This window comes from Balaenoptera acutorostrata, chromosome 5 (genome assembly GCF_949987535.1).
Source record: "Balaenoptera acutorostrata chromosome 5, mBalAcu1.1, whole genome shotgun sequence".
NCBI classification, from domain to species: domain Eukaryota; kingdom Metazoa; phylum Chordata; class Mammalia; order Artiodactyla; family Balaenopteridae; genus Balaenoptera; species Balaenoptera acutorostrata.
Window position 1 is genome coordinate 40,212,518 of NC_080068.1, and position 23,556 is coordinate 40,236,073.

At 39.5% G+C, this 23,556-nt stretch overlaps 1 protein-coding gene across 1 annotated transcript; it reads left to right on the top strand.

The window, feature by feature from the left end:
• Positions 1 to 1,598: 1,598 nt before the first annotated feature.
• SLC10A6 (solute carrier family 10 member 6) lies at positions 1,599 to 22,931 on the top strand. Its single transcript, XM_007177340.2, has 6 exons — positions 1,599 to 1,975; positions 13,287 to 13,405; positions 14,974 to 15,062; positions 18,222 to 18,397; positions 21,297 to 21,454; positions 22,588 to 22,931. The coding sequence occupies exons 1-6, from the start codon at positions 1,599 to 1,601 to the stop codon at positions 22,803 to 22,805; spliced, it is 1,137 nt and encodes a 378-aa protein (XP_007177402.2). The 3' UTR covers positions 22,806 to 22,931.
• The last annotated feature ends 625 nt before the right edge of the window (positions 22,932 to 23,556 follow it).

A 23,556-nucleotide genomic window follows, 5' to 3' on the forward strand; every position in this document is an offset into this window, starting at 1 on the left:
CCAAGGGACTTTTTGACATTATCCAGACAGAAATAATCTGATACCTTCTTACTAAATAAGGTTAAAAAAAACACTTCTGCTTCACCAGACACAGCCACATATGTGTAAAGTATTTAGCATGCCTCTGTCACTTAGTAGGTGCTCAAAAAATGTTAGTTCTCTCCTTCTTCCATTTCTCCTCAGCTTGACCACCCCTCAGCATCATTTAGCTGGGAACATGTAGCTTTCCAGAGACCTAACCCACTCCTAAGTGTCCATTTCTCTGCTTGGCTCTGCATGAACACAATATAGATGGTTCTGGGTTGCCTCCTGACAGGCTTACCAAGCTTGGTGTAGACATTGGCTTGTTCTCGGGCATAAAACAAGAATTGGTGGCAGCAGGTCCTCATGCTGACCTCTGATGACCTCCAGCAAGGTTCTACCTTCAGAGCTGCTTTTAGGGGGGTTTGCCTCAGGCAGTTTATACTTCCTGCAAATAGTTAGATTTCATTTTACATTTGTATTCAACTTGTTTTTAATACAGCAAAGATGCCTGGAGCATTTTGTCATGGAAAATAATTTGCTAATCCAAAAATAAACAATGCATAGCTAGTATCCCTCTTTGTCCCACAATACACTTCCTGCTTTCTGTGAGAAGGGGTGTGGCATCTGCTGTTTTGGAGCTTCAGTTTCATGGAACTATATTTTCCTTGTCTGGTTTTGCCAACAAAACATGTGTCCATGTGGTTAAGGCACACAGAGGGGCCCCAGGCCATTGCAGTCAGAGGCTGACCTCAGACTCTGTCTTCAGCCTTCCGGACAAGCTCTTTACTACATTTTATTGCTGAATTCCCAGACCTCAATACAAGACCTGGGGTGAGGCATCACAAAAAGAAAGTGACAGCTCCCTTGAATTATTTTGGGTTCAGAAGTGAGTTTCCACATGTTTCATGAGACAAATCAGGTGCTTAATATCATTATTTTTACAGGTGTTTCATTATTGGCTTTAGACACAAATTCTAATAGAAATAGAAAGAAGAAAAAGTGAGACTAATTCCAAAGCTCTCTTGAAATTATCCTTAGTCCCTCCTGACATTTCCTTAACTGGCCTTTTGTTTTAATGTCTTCAACAGAAAAGTTTTCCTAATGCTGTGAGGTGTGGCTTTGGCTTAGCTGCCTTTGTTTTTTCCAGAGTTAGCCTTTGTCTCTGCAGAACATTGCATCCTAGCTTTTGGAAATCCCCACTGAACTTGGAGAAATTATGCCTTGCCATCCAACCTCTCTCCTGGAACACAATGTGATTTCTGACAGCATACCAGTTGCTCCACTTGACAGTGTTTGCTTGTCTCATTTCACTTGAATATTCACTGGTGAGTAAGAACAGAAGTGGAAAGCCTTACTTACCACAGTTTATTATATGTTTCATGCCCATGATAACTACTTTTATAATGCCACTCGTGAATAAATTGATCAGATTAGGATGAATCACCTGACTGGCCAACAGCTATTGGAATGATCCTCCATGTGTGACTTGGAATTATTACAAAACGTGGCAGGATAGACCTGCCCAGCCATCGCGGCAGATGTTCATTTGTAACGCTGCCTTAAGGAATAAGGAGATGAGAGCAAATTGTTCCAGCAGCTCAGCCTGCCCTGCCAACAGTTCGGAGGAGAAGTTGCCAGTGGGGCTGGAGGTCTATGGGAACCTGGAACTTGTTTTCACAGTGGTGTCAGCCGTGATGATCGGCCTGCTCATGTTCTCCTTGGGCTGCTCTGTGGAGATCCGGAGGCTCTGGTCGCACATCAGGAGACCCTGGGGCATTGCTGTGGGACTGCTCTGCCAGTTTGGGCTCATGCCTCTTACTGCCTATCTCCTGGTCATCAACTTCTCTCTGAAGCCAGTCCAAGCTATGGCTATCCTCATCATGGGGTGCTGCCCAGGGGGAACCATCTCGAACATTTTCACCTACTGGGTTGATGGAGATATGGATCTCAGGTAAGTTACACTACGGAAGCTCAGCTGTCTTCCCCTGATAGCACTCTGCCAGGGATGGGGGTGGGGATGGGGGGGACTGACACCTTCGCGTTAAAAACTCTGCCAATCTAGGTAGACATTCCATTGGGAAACATTTTATACAGACTTGTTCGGTCCCAGAAGGACTTTCCTTTCTGAACTTAAAATTTACTTTGCTGTGATTGTCCTCTGTTTTACTGGCAACTACTTTTCTGAGTAGAGGGGTTGGATTCATATGCAACAGTGAAAGCAGGTCTCCTTCCTCATGGCCCTTCCTAGGCGTGAACTCATTCTCACCCACACTGACGGCTTTAACAACAGTCCTGGTTTCACAGTCTCCCAGGACATAGGTTCAGAATCCCAGGAAGCTAAGGATACTGGTTGGTAGCTATTGTAGTGGTGGTGGTGGCAGTGGCATAACCAGAATGAGGGCCTCATGGCTCTAATCAGCAAGTGATGCCCGAGCACCTACTTTATGAGATCAGTATTTTGGGGGACTGGATAAGGGAGCTTTAGGGGTATGTGATTGATAGATGTATCCTGTTTTAAGTGGCTATTGAGTTGACTTGGGGAGCAACACAAAGACTTATGACTAAAACTGTTCTTTCTTGTTGTTTTGCAGATGTTTAACATTCATGACTAGAATCTCATTCCTTTCATTTAAGCCAGTGACCTTATTTCCAATTATGGTGTAGATAAACACCCCGGGAAGCATTAAGCTTTATCATTCATTTACATTTTAATGAGATTGAATTAATCACATGTATTTTGGAGTACTTGTTTTGATGGGGAGAAGAGCATTTGAGGAAAAAATAGAGGAGTCACAATTGGAGAAAATGACAGGGCTAAAAACAGTGGTCTTTCTAGAATCTTTGCTTACTTCTGAACAAACTGTTTCACCTTTTGCCCAGGGAAAGAACTACTTATAAATTTAAATCTCTGTTCGATGTGTATGTCATTTAGTTGAGATTTATTATACAATGAATGAATCAGAGGTGCTGACCGTGCTGGGAGTTGACGTTAGTGAGTCAGCTGCAGGTATGGGTTTCTAGTTTCCTGCATGTGCTGAATGTTTAGCATATGGAACTTATTTCACCTATAAATTTTAATGGGTTCATGCCAAACAGACCAATAATTAATTTTCTTATGGCTATGTTTCTAGTTACCCACTTATCAAAGATTTGAAATGAATCACTTGCATCGCTAATTTAAAAAACCCCCCTAGGGAAAGTGGCGGGGGGTGGGGGGGGGTGGTGTGATGAATTGGGAGATTGGGATTGACATGTATACACTAATATGTATAAAATGGATAACTAATAAGAACCTGCTGTATAAAAAAATAAATAAAATAAAATTAAAAAAAAAACCCTAACGTGCACTGCTAATTCAAATTCAATGAAGTTGACCATTAACGTAATAATTGGGTAATGAAAAATATTCTTTACACAAAGTCCATATAACAGTGATAAATTCCAGGGCCTGAAAGTTTTTGGAAAGAAAAGGGAAACACAGTTATTAAGTACCCTGACAGGCATGGGGTCTATGCTTTCATGTATTTTCTTTCCCTTCTTTCTTGGCTCTCAAAATGACCTAGTAAATGGCCTTTTATTATTCTGAATTTTACAGCTGAGAAAATTGTGTCTCAGATTGGTTGCCAAGTGCTACAAATGAGTATGGCAGAACGCAGATTTAAAAGCACATCTGTTTCTCATCAGTCTGCAATTTAGGCGCTTTCTTCAATGCCATTTATTAACACAACTAGATCTTCTGAGCAGGAACATAAATCTTTAAGCAGTGTTCTCAAGCACCTCTGTTCTGGGAAAGAGAACATTTATTACCTTCATCTCTTATTAGCCAAAATTATAATAAAAACACCAATTAATAGGAAGTCTATAAAAGATAAAGCTCATTTTACTTCCCTTAATTAGCTTTTAACTTTGGTCTAATTATTTAACCAATAAGCTTCATTTATAAAACAGGTTAAAATTACCTATTCCCCACAAAGATGTATTTTAAGGAGGAAATATGTATGCAGGATGCCAGGCACATAGTAGGTATGTAGTAAATATTAGCTACTTTCCCATTTTTCTTATAAAATTTTGATTTTGAGCCTCACAAACAGAAAACAAAACAAAAAACAAGCATAACATTTAAATTCTAAGAAATGAAATTTTAAAATGGGGACTAAATATTAGATTTTCAAAAGCTTATAGATACAAGAGTAATAAATCTTAATTCTCAGTAAAAATTGCAAATAGGAAATTCAGTATTATAAAGTGAAACAATCTCCAAGTTCATTTTGTTTTTCTTACTTGATTACCAACAAAAATAACTTTTAAGCAAAACTCACTAGGCAGTCATTGATAGAAATTTTGTTTTTCATACTGGATAAAATCCAAGAGCATTTAGTACAACATCTTCATTTTACAAATGAGGAAATTTAGATTTAGTGCTCTTGAGATGAGCGCTAAACCTAAATGTGTTTCTCATGTCTTAACTCCATGCTTCATTCAATTTACTTGCAGTTCGCCATGCGTTCACACCAAACAAGGAGTTTCAGAATCAACATGTTTGAACCAGTTTCTGCATTCTGAGTATCTGATGCTGACACCAGTCATCCTCCCAGTCACCTGGACTCATCTTCTTAGCAGTCCCTCCCCGCCCCGTGACTCCCCTTCATGCTTCACTTTCTTTAGTCAGTCCTCTGGCTAGTACTGTAGCCCACCCTCTTGATGTCACCCATAGCTATTGCTTCCTATCTGTCCACTGCCATCACCTCAGGTCAGGCACCACAATTTCTTTCTTGGCCAATTGCAGTATCTTCACAATGTTCTCTCTACCTTCAGTCTTTCCTTCATGGTTCTGTAGTAAGTGGATAAGGCAGGCTCTGGGGTCAGACTGCCTGTCTTTATATCCTGACTTGGGACCTCTTTCTGTACCTGGAAATCATAGTACTTCCTTTATGGTGTTGTGAGGAGAAAAGGAACATATTATACATGTAAAGGCTTCTCAACACCTGTTAAATTGGGTAGAACCTAAGCCGGGTCTGACTCCAGCAGGTTTATTTACCATTAACCCCTTAAGCATAACTGGTCTTTGGTCAAAATGGACTATTAACTGTTTTGTTTTGTTTTTTAAAGACTTTATATTTATTTATTTAGGCTGCGCTGGGTCTTAGTTGCGGCACGCGGGATCTTCGTTGCAGCATGTGGCATCTAGTTCGCTGACCAGGGATTGAACCCCGGCCCCCTGCATTGGGAGCACAGAGTCTTACCCACTGGACCACCAGGGAAGTCCCTATTAACTGTTCTTTAAACATACCCGGCACTTTTCCAACTTTCTTTTGCCCATTGTCTTCACAGCCTGCAACGACAACTGGCCTGATCTGTCTCCTCCAATCATCCATTATAACTGTTCTGGAAAACAGTTGGCCTACACGTATGAAGAGCCTTAAAATTATCTTGCCCCTGGACTGAGCTCTGCTGATCTTGGCAGGGCTCTCTCACATGTCCGGGGACTGGCTAAATGTGGACTCATCTTGGATGGCCTCAGGTGGGACAATTGGGCTCTCCTCCCTGTGGCCTCTCATTCTCCAGCAGGCTAGCCTAGACCTAACCACATGACAGTGTCTGGGAACCTTACAAGGTCTCTTGAGGCCTGAGCTTGAAAGCAGTTCATCATTACTTTCACCACATTCCAGTGGCTAATGCAGATTGCAAGGCTAGCCCAGATACAAGGACTGGAGAAGTAGATTCTGCCTCTCAATGGGGTGAGCTGCAAAGTCATAGTGCAGAGGGCATGGAAAAGAGGGGGAGAAAGAACTGGGGACATTTTTGCAATCTACTATACTAAGGATGGACAGAATTCTTGCCTTGGACAGTAGGACATGAAAACTGAGATCTGGCAGTACAGTGTCATAGTTAAGTGCACCAGTCTGGAACCAGAAAGTAGATCCATCCCTTACTAACTGGGTCATCTTGGCAGGTTATGTAAATTCTCTATGCTTTAGTTTCCTCGCTTCTAAAATAGGGAGAAACATAAGTTACCTCATGGATTGTTGTAAGGATTGAATGAGTTAATATATATAAAGTGCTTAGAGTCTTACTGGCACAAAATGCTGTATGAGTTATTATTATTATTATATTGGTCAGGCAAAAGAGCACTGTGTCAGGGGCCTGTGTTTTAGTCTCTGCTCAAGGAGCCGTGTGTCTTTGAACATACCTTTCTGGACCTGTTTCCTCATTTGTAAAATCATTGGGTTAGACTTTCTGAGGTCCCTTTCTCTTTTTCTTTTCCATTATGGTTTATTACAGGTTATTGAATATAGTCCCCTGTGCTATACAGTAGGACCTTATTGTTTATCCATTCTACATGTAATAGTTTGCATCTGCTAATCCCAAACTCCCAATCCATCCCTCCCCTGCCTGCTTCCCCCTTGCAATCACAAGTGTGTTCTCTATGTTTGTGAGTCTGTTTCTGTTTCGTAGATAAGTTCATTTGTGTCATGTGTCTTTTTTCTATTGTGGTAAAATATACATAACATAGCATTTACCATTTTAACATTTTTAAGTGTACAGTTCAGTGGCATTAAGTACATTCACATTGTTGTACAATCATCACCACCATCCACCTCTAGAACTTTTTCATCTTCCCAAATTGAAACTCTGTATCCATTAAACAATAATTCCTCCTTCCCTTTAGGCCCTGGCAACCACCATTCTACTTTCTGTTTCTATGAATTTGACTACTTTAGGTATCTAATATTAGTGAAGTCATAAAATACTTGTCCTTTTGTGTCTGGCCTATTTCACTTAGCATAATGTCTTCAAAGTGCAGCTATGTTGTAGCTTGTGTCAGAATTTCCTTTCTTTTTAAGGCTGAATAATAATCTATTGTATGCATATAAGACATTTTATTTATCCATTTATCCATTGATGGACACTTGGGTTGCTTCTTCCTTTTGGCTATTGTAAATAATACTTCCGTGAACGTGGGTGTGCAAATATCTGTTGGAGTCCTTGCTTTCAGTTCTTTTGGGTATAAACCAGAAATGGATCTGAGGCTCTTTTAAGTTTTAAGTATTTTGTGACAATAGGAAAAGAAAAGCAAATTATAAAGTCTAAGCATCCCCCTCTCCCACCCCAGTTTTTAGTGTTTCTCTGGAAACTGTTTGACAGAGATGCCCCTCCTCTGTCATATAGCACTAAATATGCAATGCTTTCTTGTAATCTATCAGAGGACACTGCAGTAGCTGGGCTACTTTCAGCCTCAGTAGGTCTCTGAGCTCCTCCAGGGCTTGTTCCTCTGCATGCTTAGAGCCAGCCTGGTGGTGGCAGGGGCTTGATAGTTGAGGGTGAATGACTGAAGGAAAGTTTCTGATTGCTCGTGTGTGTTACAAAAACTTCTCTTGAAATGCAATCAGTTTATTGGTACAACTCAGGACAGTTCCCACTGTCTTTAGTTTGATAACTTTTTTTTTTTTTTTGGCCATACCGTGTGGCTTGTGGGATCTCAGTTCCCTGACCATGGATTGAACCCTGGCCCCAGCATTGAAAGCCTGGAATCCTAACCACTAGGCCACCAGGGAACTCTAGTTTGATAACTTTTGATATACGAGGTCTATTCTTTCGTGAGGAGGTGTTTGTGTCCTCAGCGGCAGAGAAAGGATTCTGACCACTGGTGGTGGTAGAGCCTCAGGGATTCAGTGGCCAATTTTGACTTTTGAACTTTAAAGGAGCTCCTGATCCTTCAGCAGAAACCCTGAAAATAGGACTTCAGATTCTTCAGATCTGTCTGACAGGGCCTGGTGGAGAACTGAAGATCATCTTGAGAGACAGAACTTAGATTGAATCCATGTGACTTAGTGTGTTTCTATAATGCTATGTACCTTAATTTCCTTGTCTATAAAATGAAAATAATACCTACCCATAGGGTTGTTTTATAGACAAAAAGAGAAAATGTATGTAATGAGGTCTGATACTTAGCAGGTGATGCTCAATCAATGCTGGTTACCATTCTTGAGAAGCAGCGGACAGGAGTAACATTTATATTTGGGGATGGAAAACCTGGCCTTGAACTCTTCTCTGGGGCCAAGTCTGTTGATCTGATCTTATAGCATATTCCATGTCCATCTGACTACCTAGATAATTTAAAAGTTTTTTTCAGTGGGGAAGCAAGCGTGTACTTTCATAGTTTTTTGAGTGTCAGAGTTCCTGAGTTTATTGGTTTCAAACTAAAACAACGTGTATAATTTAAACCCCAATTGCAAAAGGGTATACTCATCGACACTACATTTTAATATAATGCATATATATGTAATTTCCATGTTTTAAAGGAGGTTCAGGATTTACCTGTTTGTCCAGACTTGCTGAATCTGTCCCATTATTCTCTGTAATAGTTTGCAGATGGTGATGCCATTCTTCTTAGTGCAAGTGGAATCTTGTTATACTGAAACCAGATTTTGCCAACAATTTCCATATATGTGAACAGCCAAGAGACCCAGTCGACCACATCCTCTGTTTATGCTACATTGGAAGTTCATGGCAGTAAAACAAAAGGTGTGACTATCCAATGCATTCAGACACATTCACTTGTGCTTTTCCAGCTTGGCAGAGCACCAGGGTCATCTGTTGCCTGCCTTGACCATTACTGTGAACATTATGGGTGTGAAGTTGTATAAAGGGTGGAAGTAGTAACCTATGTAATCAAGGATATAGAATCAGTCTGATATAATCTCACACTTTGCTTCCCACAGTCATGAATCTTACCTTTCTGGTGTTTGAGCCATAGCCATAGAGGAGGAAAATGCTCTGCTAGTTCTCCAGAAGTTCAAGATCAAAGTGATGTAATATGGAATTCCTTTCAGGATGTGGTGATATGAAAAGCCAGGAATATAGCACTATCATAGACTAGGAATTTGGAAAAATGTTCCAGACACACACTTTTCATGAATACAAAGGTTTGAGAGCTGTGGCAAGCTGCTTTTCTTCCTTAATCTGCTCTCTAGTTAGGAAGAAGACTTTGCTCAAAGTAAGCATTCTTAATAGGATAAGATAATTTTAAATCTCATATGTAGTAAAATATATGCAAGAACTGCTCAGAAAAGTTTGAAAAGAAAGACTTATGTGGAAGTGTCTGCTCTGTCGTATACAAAAATACACTATGAAAACACCGTAATTAAAACAGTCTGTTATTGAGCTGCATGAGCTGCTTGTAAATCTTGGAGATTAATCCATTGTCAGTTGCTTCATTTGCAAATATTTTCTCCCATTCTGAGGGTTGTCTTTTGGTCTTGTTTATGGTTTCCTTTGCTGTGCAAAAGATTTTAAGTTTCATTAGGTCCCATTTGTTTATTTGTGTTTTTATTTCCATTCCTCTAGGAGTTGGGTCAAAAAGGATCTTGCTGTGATGTATGTCATAGAGTGTTCTGCCTATATTTTCCTCTAAGAGTTTGATAGTGTCTGGCCTTACATTTAGGTCTTTAATCCATTTTGAGTTTATTTTTGTGTATGGTGTTAGGGAGTGTTCTAATTTCAACCCAATCCAAAAATTGGCAGAAGACCTAAATAGACATTTCTCCGAAGAAGATATACAGATTGCCAACAGACACATGAAAGAATGCTCAACATCATTAATCATTAGAGAAATGCAAATCAAAACTACAATGAGATATCATCTCACACTGGTCAGAATGGCCATCATCAAAACATCTAGAAACAATAAATGCTGGAGAGGGTGTGGAGAAAAGGGAACACTCTTGCACTGTTGGTGGAAATGTAAATTGATACAGCCACTATGGAGAACAGTATGGAGGTTCCTTAAAAAAACTAAAAATAGAACTACCATACGACCCAGCAATCCCACTACTGGGCATATACCCTGAGAAAACCATAATTCAAAAAGAGTCATGTACCAAAATGTTCATTGCAGCTCTATTTACAATAGCCAGGACATGGAAGCAGCCTAAGTGTCCATCATCGGATGAATGGATAAAGAAGATGTGGCACATATATACAATGGAATATTACTCAGCCATGAAAAGAAATGAAATGAAGGTATTTGTAATGAAGTGGATTGAGTTAGAGTCTTTCGTACAGAGTGAAGTAAATTAGAAAGAGAAAAACAAATACAGTATGCTAATACATATATATGGAATCTAAGGAAGAAAAAAAAGGTCATGAAGAACCTAGTGGCAAGACGGGAATAAAGACATAGACCTACTAGAGAATGGACTTGAGGATATGGGGAGGGGGAGGGGTGAGAAGTGACAGGGTGAGAGAGTGGCATGGACATATATACACTACCAAATGTAAAATAGATAGCTAGTGGGAAGCAGCCGCATAGCACAGGGAGATCAGCTCTGTGCTTTGTGACCACCTAGAGGGGTGGGATGGGGAGGGTGAGAGGGAGGGAGACGCAAGAGGGAAGAGATATGGGAGATATGGGAACATATGTATATGTATAACTGATTCACTTTGTTATAAAGCAGAAACTAACACACCATTGTAAAGCAATTATACTCCAATAAAGATGTTTAAAAAAACCCCAAAACACAGTCTGATATTTGCTTAGGAAAAAAGGACATTTTGAACACACTTGAACATATATATAATATATAATGAAGTTGGCACTTCAGTTTAGTGAAAAATTGTTTATTTGGAAAATTTAACACACTTGCCTCTCAATATAGAAGACAATAGATTAGTTTCATACCTTATACAATATAAAATATAAATTTTAGATGTTAAAGATATAAATGTAAAACATAAACCTATGAAAAAGTAAAAAGTGGGGGCAATATTTGAATAACCTCAGGAGACGGGGTAATCTTTAACAAGGCAAGGAACTCAGAAGCCAGAAAAAAAAAGGACAGATGGACGGATTTGACTATCTCAGTGTTATTTATTATGGCAAAAGTCATAAGCATAGTAAAAATATAAAATAACCTTAGCAAAAATATTTGTATTACATTTGATGATATGTACCCTAATTTTAAAGCAGCTCCTACAGATTGAGAAAAGAAAAATCAGACAAGAAAGGCTGTTGAGAGGTGGTATCCAAGAGGTTAATAAACCTGAAAGAAAGCACAGCCTTGTAGAGAGTCAGGTGTACAACAAAAGAAGAGTGAGATGCAGTTTTCAATGTTCTCATGAGAATTAAAAGGGATTGGCCTCCAGTGCAGGCAAGATTGTGAAATGCAACAGGCTTTTTTGAAAATAATCTGGAAGCATCTATTAAAATAAAAAACATAAACTTTTGACACTTTGGATTCCACTTTGGAGAATCCATTTTACAGAAAGAGAAGAATTATTTCAAGTGAAATATGTGTAAGAATGTTTATTAATACATTGCTTATAATGGAAGAAAACTCAAACAATTTTTTCAGCATTAATGGAGTGATTGAAGAAATTATGGCATATTTATGTTGTACTCTGCAGTTCTTTAAAAGAAAATGAGTTTGTTATATCTGTTGCCCTGAAAAATGCCTATTATATTAAGTGGAGAAAAAAACAAAAGCAACCAAGCTGCAGAGTAAGGTGTACTGTGAGATTGCTTTAAAAAGAAAACAGCAAAGCCTCTGTTCTCTGAACAGCAGCTATGAAACAGGATTGTTTAAATGAAAACAAAGAGGAGAAGGGATATATACAAATACTTGTGAATTACCTAAGTCGGGTTTTCTGAAAGGGTCACCAATTAGTTAAATATTTGACAGTGCATCTTTGGACTGGATTCCCAAACGGGCGATTGTTGGGTCAAAGAGTAAACACATGTGTAACTTTGCTAGATATTACCAAACTCCCTCCAGGGGTTGTGCCATTTTCCATTTAAAAAAAAATAAATCTTTATTTATTTTAGGCTGTGTTGGGTCTTCGTTGCTGCACGCAGGCTTTCTCTAGTTGTGGCGAGTGGGGGCCACACTTCTTTGTGGTGTGCGAGCTTCTCATCGCGGTGGCTTCTCTTGTTGCGGAGCACAGGCTCTATGTGCGCGGGCTCTAGAGTGCAGGCTCAGTAGTTGTGGCGCACAGGCTTAGTTGCTCCGCGGCATGTGGGATCTTCCCGGACCAGGGCTTGAACCCGTGTCCCCTGCATTGGCAGGCAGATTCTTAACCACTGCGCCACCAGGGAAGTGCTCATTTCACCAGCAGTGATTGAGAGTACAGAAGGAGTATTTTTAATATCATTGAAGTATAATGGTTGCTGCTTTGCTGGGAATATAAACATTCTTTTGATAGAAAATGTCAAAGTTATCACAGACAGATTATTTTATAGATAGGGTAGATGGAAACATTGGTGATTCATATTATGAGGAAGAATGATGTATAACTTGCAGGCCTGATCAAGTGCTGGAGGACCCTTGCTATCTCTGCAGCAGACCTTAGTCCTACAAAGGGTCTCCTTCCCCTCCTCGCTGGGCTGGGAGGTAGTGAGCCTCAGTCTCTAGGCCATTTGTACCATTAACACAGGTTGAGCATATACTATGTGCAAGGCAGTCTGCTGTGAGAATTTAAACTATGAATATTAAAACATTCCAAGACTCTTGAAGCCTAGTGTTGAAGGGAATAAACTCTGGCTTTACCCCTGGGTTGTGTTGTATAATGTTCCCTGTGCCTCACCTCATCTGTAGAGCAACATTAATCGTGTCTATAAACAGTTTGTATGTGCTTAAACAGATTGTGTAATTTTTCCCAGTGATTTAAACTTAAAGTATTTTGTTGGCCTGAAGAATATCTCATTTCCATTTACCTTATTTCCCCTAATTTTACTGATTGATTTTGTTGCTGGTTTTATCACCCAGATAGGGACAAAATCCTATAAAGACAGAAAATAGATTCCTGGTTGTCAGGGGCTGGGGGGAGAAGGGAATGGGGAGGGACTGCTAATGGGGTGGAGCTTCTTTTTGGGGTGATGAAAATATTCTGGAAATAGAATAGTACAGTCACATATACTAAAGATACTTTAAAATAAATAAATTTTATGGTCTATGAATTATATATCAATAAAGAAGAACTGTATAAGGAAAAAAATGAATCCTTACAGAGACTAGCAGAATGTTTAGGACAAGTAAATGCTCATAAAATATGAGTTAATTGATAGATGGCAAGAACTGCAGGAAATCTTTTTCTAGACCACAAATATAGTCATCATTTGTTGAATAATAAAACAGGAGGCAGTTTCAAGTAACTTACCCTACATAATCTCTAAGAAGTTGTACCCCAGGAGTTGTTTTTGGTAAGGACTAAATTCTTCATTTCAAACTTTCCCTCTTAACCATCTACTTTAATTTTACTTTCAGCATCAGTATGACAACTTGTTCCACAGTGGTTGCCCTGGGAATGATGCCACTCTGCCTTTATCTCTACACCTTGTCCTGGAATCTTGAGCAGAATCTCACCATTCCATATCAGAACATAGGTCTGTATTGGGCTTGTGACATGAAATAGTAATAGTAATGGTGATGGTAATAATAATAGCTGTTGTTTACTATGTGTCTCCTTTATACAGGTGTTTACAAATATGTTATCTAATTTAATTCTCCAAATAACCCTACAGTATAGATTCTATTACCAGTCCCATATCCTGTATTTTCAGAATTAGGGCAGTGAAGTAACTCGACCTAGGTCATGCAGCTGGTAAGTGCAGACTGGAATTCTGACTCGCGAATCTGACTGCAAAGTCCAAGCTCTTAACCCCTACAACGGTTCACTTTTGAAAACAAAGCCAGAAAACTTACTTATTAAAAAAAACAAACAACCCTTATATAATTCACTGGAAAGCAGACTCATTATGACCCACAGGTGAACTGAATCACAGTGGCTCTAATGAGACCTTAGTTCCCTCAGCCCCACCTTTTATATCACCTGTGGCCTTGACTTCTTTACTGATCAACATAAATGATTCCTATTGAGTATTAAAGCATATCCACATGTCACAACCACACCCATATCTCTTTCATTATCTCCTTAAACTCTGAGAGCTCTGTGGACTCACTAGGCTTGGAAGAAAAACTTGGTGAGATGATATGTCTATTCTGGTTTGATCAGAGTCTTTGGAGAATTGGTAGAAACTATGATTCGTAAACTCCAAAGTGTCAATCTGGAGTCTCAAGTAATTACTTGGAGAGCTTACAACCCATGGCCCATAGTTCAGAACCATGAATAGAGCCATGTCCTGATAAGAGGTGAAGCCCATTGAATTTGTAAAATTTGAGTGAAATCTTAATTTAGAAATCATGATTTTATGTGCAACTTTTTCTTATCACTAAATTATTTAATATACTCTGTTTTAATAATATACTCTAAAAGGTACTTGTAAACAATTAAAGCCCCAAATATGAGCAACTCACATGACTTTGGAGCTAGTATTGCAAGTGAGCAGATTTGGAAAGTGGCACTGGAAAATGTCAGTGTGTGGATCCTATTGGCAAGTAGACCTCTGCTCTGTTGAGCCTGTCTTTAGTCACTTGTGTTAATTAAAAGATGTATTTCTCTACCTGCCTTTGGGTTACCTGGCTACACTTGTAAATATGAGAACTTCCTTTGGTTTCTGTAACAAATGCTGTTTTTGTCTTGTAATAGATATTCTTTACCTTGTGAAGCAAATCACCCATTGGCTTCACATAGAGAAATAATAGCTATAGTTGTAGAGTGGTGACCCCATACATAGCAACCAAAGAATTTTGCAGACATAAAAGGGTCCTCCTGTTTTCTAATCTTTACATTTTCAGTTGTCTCTAAAATTCCGTGTGATTGTTGAGGGATTCTGAGAGAAATGAGAGACTGTTTGTGATGGCATTCAGTGGTATCATATACCCTTCAAAGATTGTCTTCTAAACATTGAAAAACATTTTTTTGGAGATGGATGCAGAAATAAAATGCATCTTTAATTAAAGCTTTTATCTAATTGAAATAGACATAAATTGTTGAGAAATGGGTGGTCAGGGTGAGAGGGGATACCATCTGACAGATTTTTCTTCTCTTCAGGAATTACCCTTGTGTGCCTGACCATTCCTGTGGCCTTTGGTGTCTATATGAATTATAGGTGGCCAAAACAATCCAAAATTATTCTTAAGGTAAGCAACTCCATGGGACAGTTAGCACATTTCAGAATCAGAGACTTCACAAATAGACCTAGGCAATGACCAGAACAAAGGGGCCAGTCAGACACGGCCCCACACCTAGCAATTTTCTTTACATGTCCTGCATTTTTGGATCCAGCCACCGTATTTCCTCCACTCTAAGCCTTGCTTTGTCACTCCCATGGGCCCCTACACTGAGGCTTATGACACCGTGCAAAGCATGGAACTCGTGCTTTAGTGACGGAAAAGCTTAGGCCTGTGTGTGGCCAGAGAGCACCCATTTGTTCATAAGGCTTCACACAGGTGCTCTCAAGTGAGGGCTCTTCAAGTCTGCATGAAATGGGGCCCAATGTTTATGAGTGTGGCTGCTTTCCTGGAACAGCGGGATGAAGGGCTGTCTTTCAGAAGCATTCCCGGGTGAGCCTCTAAAGATGGAGTTTGTACACACGAACAAGGGCTGCTACCCACACGAGCAACTGTCAGCATGAAATCATCCAGAACGCACTGAGGAGTCTGGCCCTGGAATGATGGGAGCTGGAACCCTCTGCCTCCTCTTGACTTTCCAGAGTTGTCTTTTGTCTGCTGGGGAAACAAGCCAATGTCCTTGTTAAATGGCTTTTAAAATTACGTGGCTTACATAGCACAGGGAGATCAGCTCGGTGCTTTGTGACCACCTAGAGGGGTGGGATAGGGAGGGTGGGAGGGAGACGCAAGAGGGAAGAGATATGGGGACATATGTATACGTATAGCTGATTCACTTTGTTATACAGCAGAAACTAACACACCATTGTAAAGCAATTATACTCCAATAAAGATGTTTAAAAAAATAAATAAATAAAAGAGGGTTTTAAAGACGGAAAAAAAAAAGTTATGTGGCTTGAGAGGAGGTGTTCTCAACAATGGTGTCCATCTCCTAGGGTGTTGTCCATTTTTCCGATTATGTATTGTTTTAGAAGATATATACTTTTATTATATACTGCTTTCATGAAGATTTAAAAAATGTTTTAGTTATTTTTTACATTTGTAAAGAAAGACACTTGGAGCTAATTGGAGGTTCGGCAAATAAATGTCAGTTCATTTTAGTTTGGGGTTTATGGTTTGGTTCAGTTTAAGCTCTTGATGTTTGGCTCTACCTGACAGAACATGCCACTCCATTTGCCTGCACGAATGGATGCTGCTTCCCCAGTTTGGCACAAGACTGAACAACTCCCGCTAGTCCTCCAGTGAGATGGGGAACGAGAAGAGGGGTTGACAAGCAGACAAATTAGCTGGACACAGGGAGCTGGAGGAGGGCTTAGATGCTGTGCATCTGGATTGCACATGGTGACTTTACTGTTATTTCAGTAGGAGAAAATTTCCAGTGTGGCAGCGTGTGGTTATAATTTTGTTTACAAAACAGGAGGAGAGAGTATGATCATGGGAACCTCTTACTTTTCAAGTACTGTATCTTGGATTACTTTCTTAAAAGGGCATCTAACAAAAAAATAATGATTTTGGTGTTTCCAGATCCTCTACTAGGCCATCAGTGTCAGTGGAGAAATCAGATACATTTTCTGTATGTCTGTAAAGAGCAAATTAAAAACCATTTGGCTGGACTTCCCTGGTGCCTGCCAGTGCAGGGGACATGGGTTCGAGCCCTGGTCCAGGAAGATCCCACATGCTGCGGAGCAACTAAGCCCGTGCACCACAACTATTGAGCCCATGTGTGACAACTACTGAAGCCCGTGCACCTAGAGCCTGTGCTCTACAACAAGAGAAGCCACCGCAATGAGGAGACCACACACCGCAACGAAGAGTAGCCCCTGCTCACTGCAACTAGAGAAAAGCCCACTTGCAGCAACGAAGACCCAACACAGCCAAAAATAAATAAATAAATAAATAAATAAATAACCCCCCCCCCCCCCCACCAAAGAACTACCCAGCTGAGCCTAGCCCAAATAAAAAAAACAAAAAAAACCAAAAAACCATTTGGCTATTCCATAGGTGCCGTGGCAGAAAATATTTAATAATATGTATAAATAGTCTAGAGCACCTAAGTTAAAACTAGGACACTTTTATCATTATTTTGGGATGTCTTCCTTTTCTGTTCCTAGTCCTCTTCTAATTTTAGATCTGATTCATTTTCTGATTCAGTTGCTTTTGGTAAATTTTAAACATTGAAATCCCTTTCTTGGTAGAAAGTTGACGGAGGATTTTTTACAATCAGAGGCCTTTGTGTGTTCCAGCATCTTCCCATTAGGCAGAGGCCCAGTCTTTCCCTGTATTTGAGCAGTAAAAATGATCCCAGAACACATCTCTGGTACATTGGGTTGTTTTTATTTTGTTTCGGTTCCCCATGACCGTCTTCCTCCACACACTGAATCACTTCAAATCAAGGTTGATGCTGAATTGGGCGCATAGTTTGCTGTTTACATGATGTGAATGGGAGCTTGCCAAGATCCTGACTTTCCCCCACATATTCTGGGTCTTGCTTCCTCTCTATCTGTTTTAAAACTCAGACCACTGGGAAAAATTTTTGTTGATTTTTTCTTTTGTTTCTGTTAAACAACAAAAGCAAGAGACAGTATTCATTTGGGAGAAGATATCAGTATCTTCAATAGTATCTCATTTTACATTAATATTAGCTCAGGTTGTCTAATGAAGAATGGGTACATTTCATTTGGAGGAGAGAAGAACAGGGAGCAAAGCAGTCAAGAAGTCATTGGTGTTTGAAGGGGTGGTAGGGAGAGAGTGGTGGATGGTCAGGCAGAGCAGATCTCAGGCAAGAGGTTACCAGCGCGGGGCCTGCAAGGTTGTGTATAGAGGTGTTGGATGCTTATTATCAGATTTTTCACTTATTTCACAGATTTGTCCTATCCATGAAAAACTCCACTACCTAATCCTTTTGGCAGAATCCTCCACTTGAGAGGAAAAGATACTGATCATAAAATAAGAAGACAGATTTGTGTTGAGCTTCATCAAATCTAGCTCAGTCAAGTCACTTGACCACTTTGGACCTCAGGTTTCTTCTCTGTAAAATGAGATTGGATTCGATGGTCTCTAAGTCCTCTCTTTGTTCTAAAAGCTTCTAGGTTCCAAGGCTTTTGGAGCAGTGATGGACTTTGCAAAAAGACTGTGATGCTTACCTGTACCTCTTTTATTGGTTTGCCTTAGGTTGGAGCCATTGTTGGTGGGGTCCTCCTTTTGGTGGTCGCAGTTGCTGGTGTGGTGCTGGCGAAAGGATCTTGGAATTCAGACACCATTCTTCTGACCATCAGCTTCATCTTTCCTTTGACTGGCCATGTCACAGGCTTTCTGCTGGCACTTCTTACCCACCAATCTTGGCAGAGGTACAGTTAAATTATCCATAAACTTTTATAAGGAGGACAAATTAAACACACTGCCACTGGCAGGTTTTGCCGCCTGGCTATGTCTGGAAGCACAAAGAGTTTTGACTTACAAGGTGGGTGGAACAGGACAACTCGTCCTAAAGAGAGAGAGTGGAAAGATCATAGTAATTCTTTACGTAAATGAAAGCCAAGGCCAAATGGATGGGAAGTTGTAATTTGTGAAATTAGGATTGGGGTATTAACACCACTTGTTGTAATCTAGATACACTTCTTATTCTAATAGTGAAATAGGGTGAGTGAGATGGTTTCACTAAATATAGAGATCATTCTAGAGCATGAGCAAGATTTAAGGGATTAGGCATTTATCCACTGTGTCAAATTTTTAAAAAGTTCTAATTATAAAGGGCAAGAAGAGAAAGGAAAAGCTTGAGAAATATGATAGGAATTTATCTTAAATGTTATCATTACAAGGTAGGGCATATAATATATAAATACTATAAAATATTAAAAATGATAATCCTCCATATTGCTATGCCTGTTGAGATGAGCATTAGTATACAGTGTTGGAGGGAACATAAATTGGCATAAACTCTCTGGAAGGCAATTAAGGTATATCAATAGTTTTGTAAATATTTATAGCTATTAATTCAGTGATTTCACTCCTAGAAATCTGTCCTGAAGCTAGCACTATCAGATAAGCACACGAATATTGATGTGCAAGGATGTTAACTGCAGTGGTTTTTATAAATATAAAAATAGAAACAATTTAAATATCTGACAAAAGGGAGATATTTAATTCATGACTGTGTCTATGTGACGGAATATGATCCACTAGTTTTAATGCTTTTGGAAAATACTTGAAATTAAGTTAAAAAAGAACAGAAAACTATGCATTTTGATTGCCATTTTGTAGAAGAAAAAAAATTTTATGCTTAGAAAAATACTGCAAGAAATATACCATAGACTAATACTGTTTAATTTTGAGTAGTGGGATTAAGAGTAATTTTAGTTTCTTAATATTTCCTTTATATATTTTCTAAGTTTTTCAATGAGTACATACTGCCTTTAAAATCAGAAAAGAATTATTGAAGAAAAATAAACCATGCAGTTGAATTCCCAAGGTGGCATTTGGGAAATTTTTAATGGCTTTACATTGTCCACTTGGGGAACATTTAGGGTGGTAACCAAGTACTTGGTGAGGCTCTGCCAAGGGTATCTCATTTCCTTCTTACTACAAGTCTGAGGGGCAGATACTCTGGGTATCTCATTCTACATTCTACAGATGAGCAAACCCTTCAGGGAACTTAAGTAACCTGACCAAGTTCATAGAGCCAGAATGTGGTGGACTTAAGATTTGGGCCTTAGGTCAGTACAGTCATATCTGCAGGGCATTGGTTCCAGAGCCCCCTGCAGATACCAGAATCCAAGGATGCTCAACTCCCTATTATAAAATGGCATAGTATTTGCATATAACCTATGTATATCTTCCATATACTTTAAGCATCTCTAGATTACTTATAATACCTAATGTAATGCTATATAAATAGTTGCCTGCATGGCAAATTTAAGTTTTGCTTTTTGGAACCTTGTAGAATTTTTCTTTTCCCAAATAATTTTGATCTGAGGTTGGTTGATTCCGTGGATATAGAACCTGCGGATACAGAGGGACGACTGTAATTAGGAACATAGACTGTTGAGGAGTTGAAATATAATTGGATCTGGAGAGAAGATATTCCTATGGCAAAGTGTAGTCAACAATCTTGTTTTTTCCACACCTGATGGGTTGAGAAAGATCAGGACTGAGATACTGCATTTGCCTTGTGAATGGTCCAGGTGTGAGGTCCAGCTGTGTAACTTAATCTTGTCAGGTTATGGACAGGGCTCTGAAAGAAGTGAGGGTGGTCTGGAGAAAGCGTAGCATGCAACAGGGTGACTAGAAATAAAATAAGAGCCACTGAATTTGCCCTGTACTAGTGACGATATTTTCACTCCCACATTCCACACCCTTGTTACCTCCACATACCAGTCCAGTCTGCAAAGAGAAGCCGGTTTATCAAACGTCTCTTTCCTCTCTTCTGCCATCTGTAAAAACCTCAAGACGCCCTTTGTATTCAATAAATTGGAGAAGATGAAACTGCCTAACCCAGCCTCCAAGGCCCTGCCTAGGTTTTTCTTCTTCTCCCTCCTGCTTTTTCTTTTTCAAGTGAGGTTTATTTTTCTTTTCTCTTCTTTTCTTTTTTTTTTTGTGATTAGAAAATGAATAAAATATAGAAAAGTAGAAAGTAGAAAAAACGTATTACTAAACCATTTCACCAAAGAAGCCGTTTTAGACATTTTGTTTTCATGTAGGGTTTTTATGTTTATTTTCAAGTGTTGTTTAGTTTATACTGTTTTGTATCTGACTCAACTTTCCATTCTCATCTCCTTCAATCCTCCACTCCCCACAGGTTGGCTTAGAGCATAAGCAATGCTTACTGAATAGGCCAAGCTCATACGTGTCCCCAGAACTTTAATTTCAATCACTTCCCCACATTAAATGCCTCTTTCAATCTTTCCATTCTTGAGTTTCACCCTTCCTCTGTGAAGCCTTCTCTAACCATTTATGCCACTTTTCTGAATTTCTACAGCATCTCCCTGACCTTCGATCATACTTTGTCCTGTGCTGTTTCTACGTGTATATCTTGTCTTTTCACCCAGATTCTCAGGGCAGGGTTCGTAGGGCCCTATTCGGAGGTGCCTCTCAAGAGGCCACCTACAGAGTAGGCACTCAGCAAATAATTATTGAATGAGTAAACATTTTTAGTGGTCTCAGCTCATAGCTTGCACTTATCGCTATACGTAAAATTTAAAAATACTCCTTATTCCTTATTGCTAGTATGTAAAATTTTTCCATTGGTAGGTGCAGGACGATTTCCTTAGAAACTGGAGCTCAGAATATTCAGATGTGCATCACCATGTTGCACTTATCTTTCACTGCCGAGCAATTAGTCCAGACGCTTAGCTTCCCACTGGCCTATGGACTCTTCCAGCTGTTGGATGGGTTTCTCATTGTTGCAGGTGGGTAAAGCCCCCATTGAGTGGACTTGACTGAAAATTGTTCACCCAGCTTACTAACTCCTTTTTCAATCTGAATGTACATGTGCTGCCCTTGTGATACATTTTTAGCCTGACATTTCTGGGGAAAATAAAATGTATAAACAAGATCCTTTGCCACAAGTGGAAGTGTCACAGAAAAACATTTTAAAAAACCTGTGAAAGTGAGCTTATAATTATAAACAAATAATCTTCACAGAAACAATGCACTATCAGAACTCTCCATGAACAATTATTTATCTCAAAAATGACGTTTGTTTTGTTTTATTAAGAGCCTTGAAAGTCTTCCAAATGTTATTTCACAGTACTTCTGTGACTAAGAATTGTGCTGAATGTCCGTGAAATGTTTTTTAACTATGAAATATAATACATACAGATATTAAAATATATATATGCTTATCTATCCCTACAGCCAAAAATACATCATTTTGCAGGCAGTCATTATGTAGGTTCACAGAAGGTAAATTTAAAATATATAGATTGATAGATATGTACACAAACATATGTATATTTTAATCTTGGCCATTGTAAATTTTTTATTGTTGTCACAGAACGTAAGGCTCAATGATTACTGATATAACTAATTATATACTGATTACAGACAATTAATATAAGGAACACTTGGGGTTTAATTTTCCCACGAGATAAAGTCTAGCAGAATAAAACTCCTGGTCTTAGATCCAGGTTTTAATTCCTTCTCATGGTGAGACTGTGATGGAAGGAGTATGCTTGGCCCATTCCCAGCTACCTCCCAGCACCCGGGGGGGGGGGGTCACCTGACCCATAGTAAGCCCTCCACAGGAGTTGCTAGCTGACTGGATGGATGGATGGACAGACGGACATATGGACAGACAAGCTGTCAGCCACCTGATGAATGTCTCAATCGCAAAAGGTCCATTCCAGACAGAAATAACCATCTTGATACACTGAATTATTTTGCTCTGTAGTTTTTTCCTTTTTCCCCTTCTTTTTCCTGTGTGTTTATACATATATGATCCAAAGCAAACAAACCCCCAAAGTATTGACAAGTGCACAATGTCACCAGATTATAGTCTTTGCTAACGTGATTTTTAATACTGGTATGTTTTAACACCTAGCATATAAGATGTACAAGAGGACACTGAAGAACAAACACAGAATAAAGAACCCCGCTTCAAGGGTAGAAGCCCGCTTTAAGAAGAAATCCACTTCTCCCAAAGAGACCAGTGCTTTCTTGGAGGTGAATGAAGAAGCTGCTCTAACTCCTGGGCCATCAGGGCCCATGGCTCTCCACAGGGCTCTCATGCCAACTGGCCAGATCTCATGTGCGAAGTAGGGGTTTGCCGGCTTGACTGGTCCCTGTCTTCCTCAGCAGCCAGTAAAGACAGTGCAGAGCTGATGAGTGAATCTCGTTGGCAGGGCTTATGGGAATGTTTGCGTGTCAAATGTTAACAGATTTATATTCCTGTGTGGACTGTAATTTGTCATAGAATCCCCTTTGGAGAATATGCTCTGCCTATTTCAGGTTCTTTCTTTGGGGGTTTACACAACAGATTTACTAGTTGCTTTGTGTGTTCTTGTCTTCCCACACAGTGAAGTGATCCCCATTGTTATGTGAAGTCATCAAGCTGTGAATTTTAATCTCACAAGAGTTAGAACTCTGTGTAGAGGAGATGTCACCTCATACTGCAGGGCAAGGACAGAGTCTGGACCCACTTGACTTCTCGACTTTGGGCAAGTCCTTTGGGGCATTGGGGAGGAAGCATACAGCTCTTATAAAAATTGGGTCTTTTCTCAAATGATTGTTGTTTTTTTAAGGGCTTGAAAATCTTTTTAGATTTATAGATGTAATCACGAGCCTAGAGGGAATTTAATGAACACTTGAAGTTAATATTTTTACTCCCTAGAGATAGGCACAATGTATATTCTTCTAATATACATTTATGCATTATGTCATTTTAAAAACATTGAGATCATTCCACATATACTGTTTCATAAGTCACTTCATGAAATATTGTGGAGCATCTTTACATGTCAGTCTATGTTGACCTACCTCATTCCTTAGAACAGTGGCTTCACAGAAGTAT

Coding starts and splice junctions, on each gene's coding strand:
- SLC10A6 (XM_007177340.2), top strand. CDS start 1,599: ATGAGAGCAAATTGTTCCAGCAGCTCAGCCTGCCCTGCCAACAGTTCG. Junction 15,063..18,221: donor AATCCAAAATTATTCTTAAG/GTAAGCAACTCC, acceptor GGTTTGCCTTAG/GTTGGAGCCATTGTTGGTGG. Junction 18,398..21,296: donor ACCCACCAATCTTGGCAGAG/GTACAGTTAAAT, acceptor TTCCATTGGTAG/GTGCAGGACGATTTCCTTAG.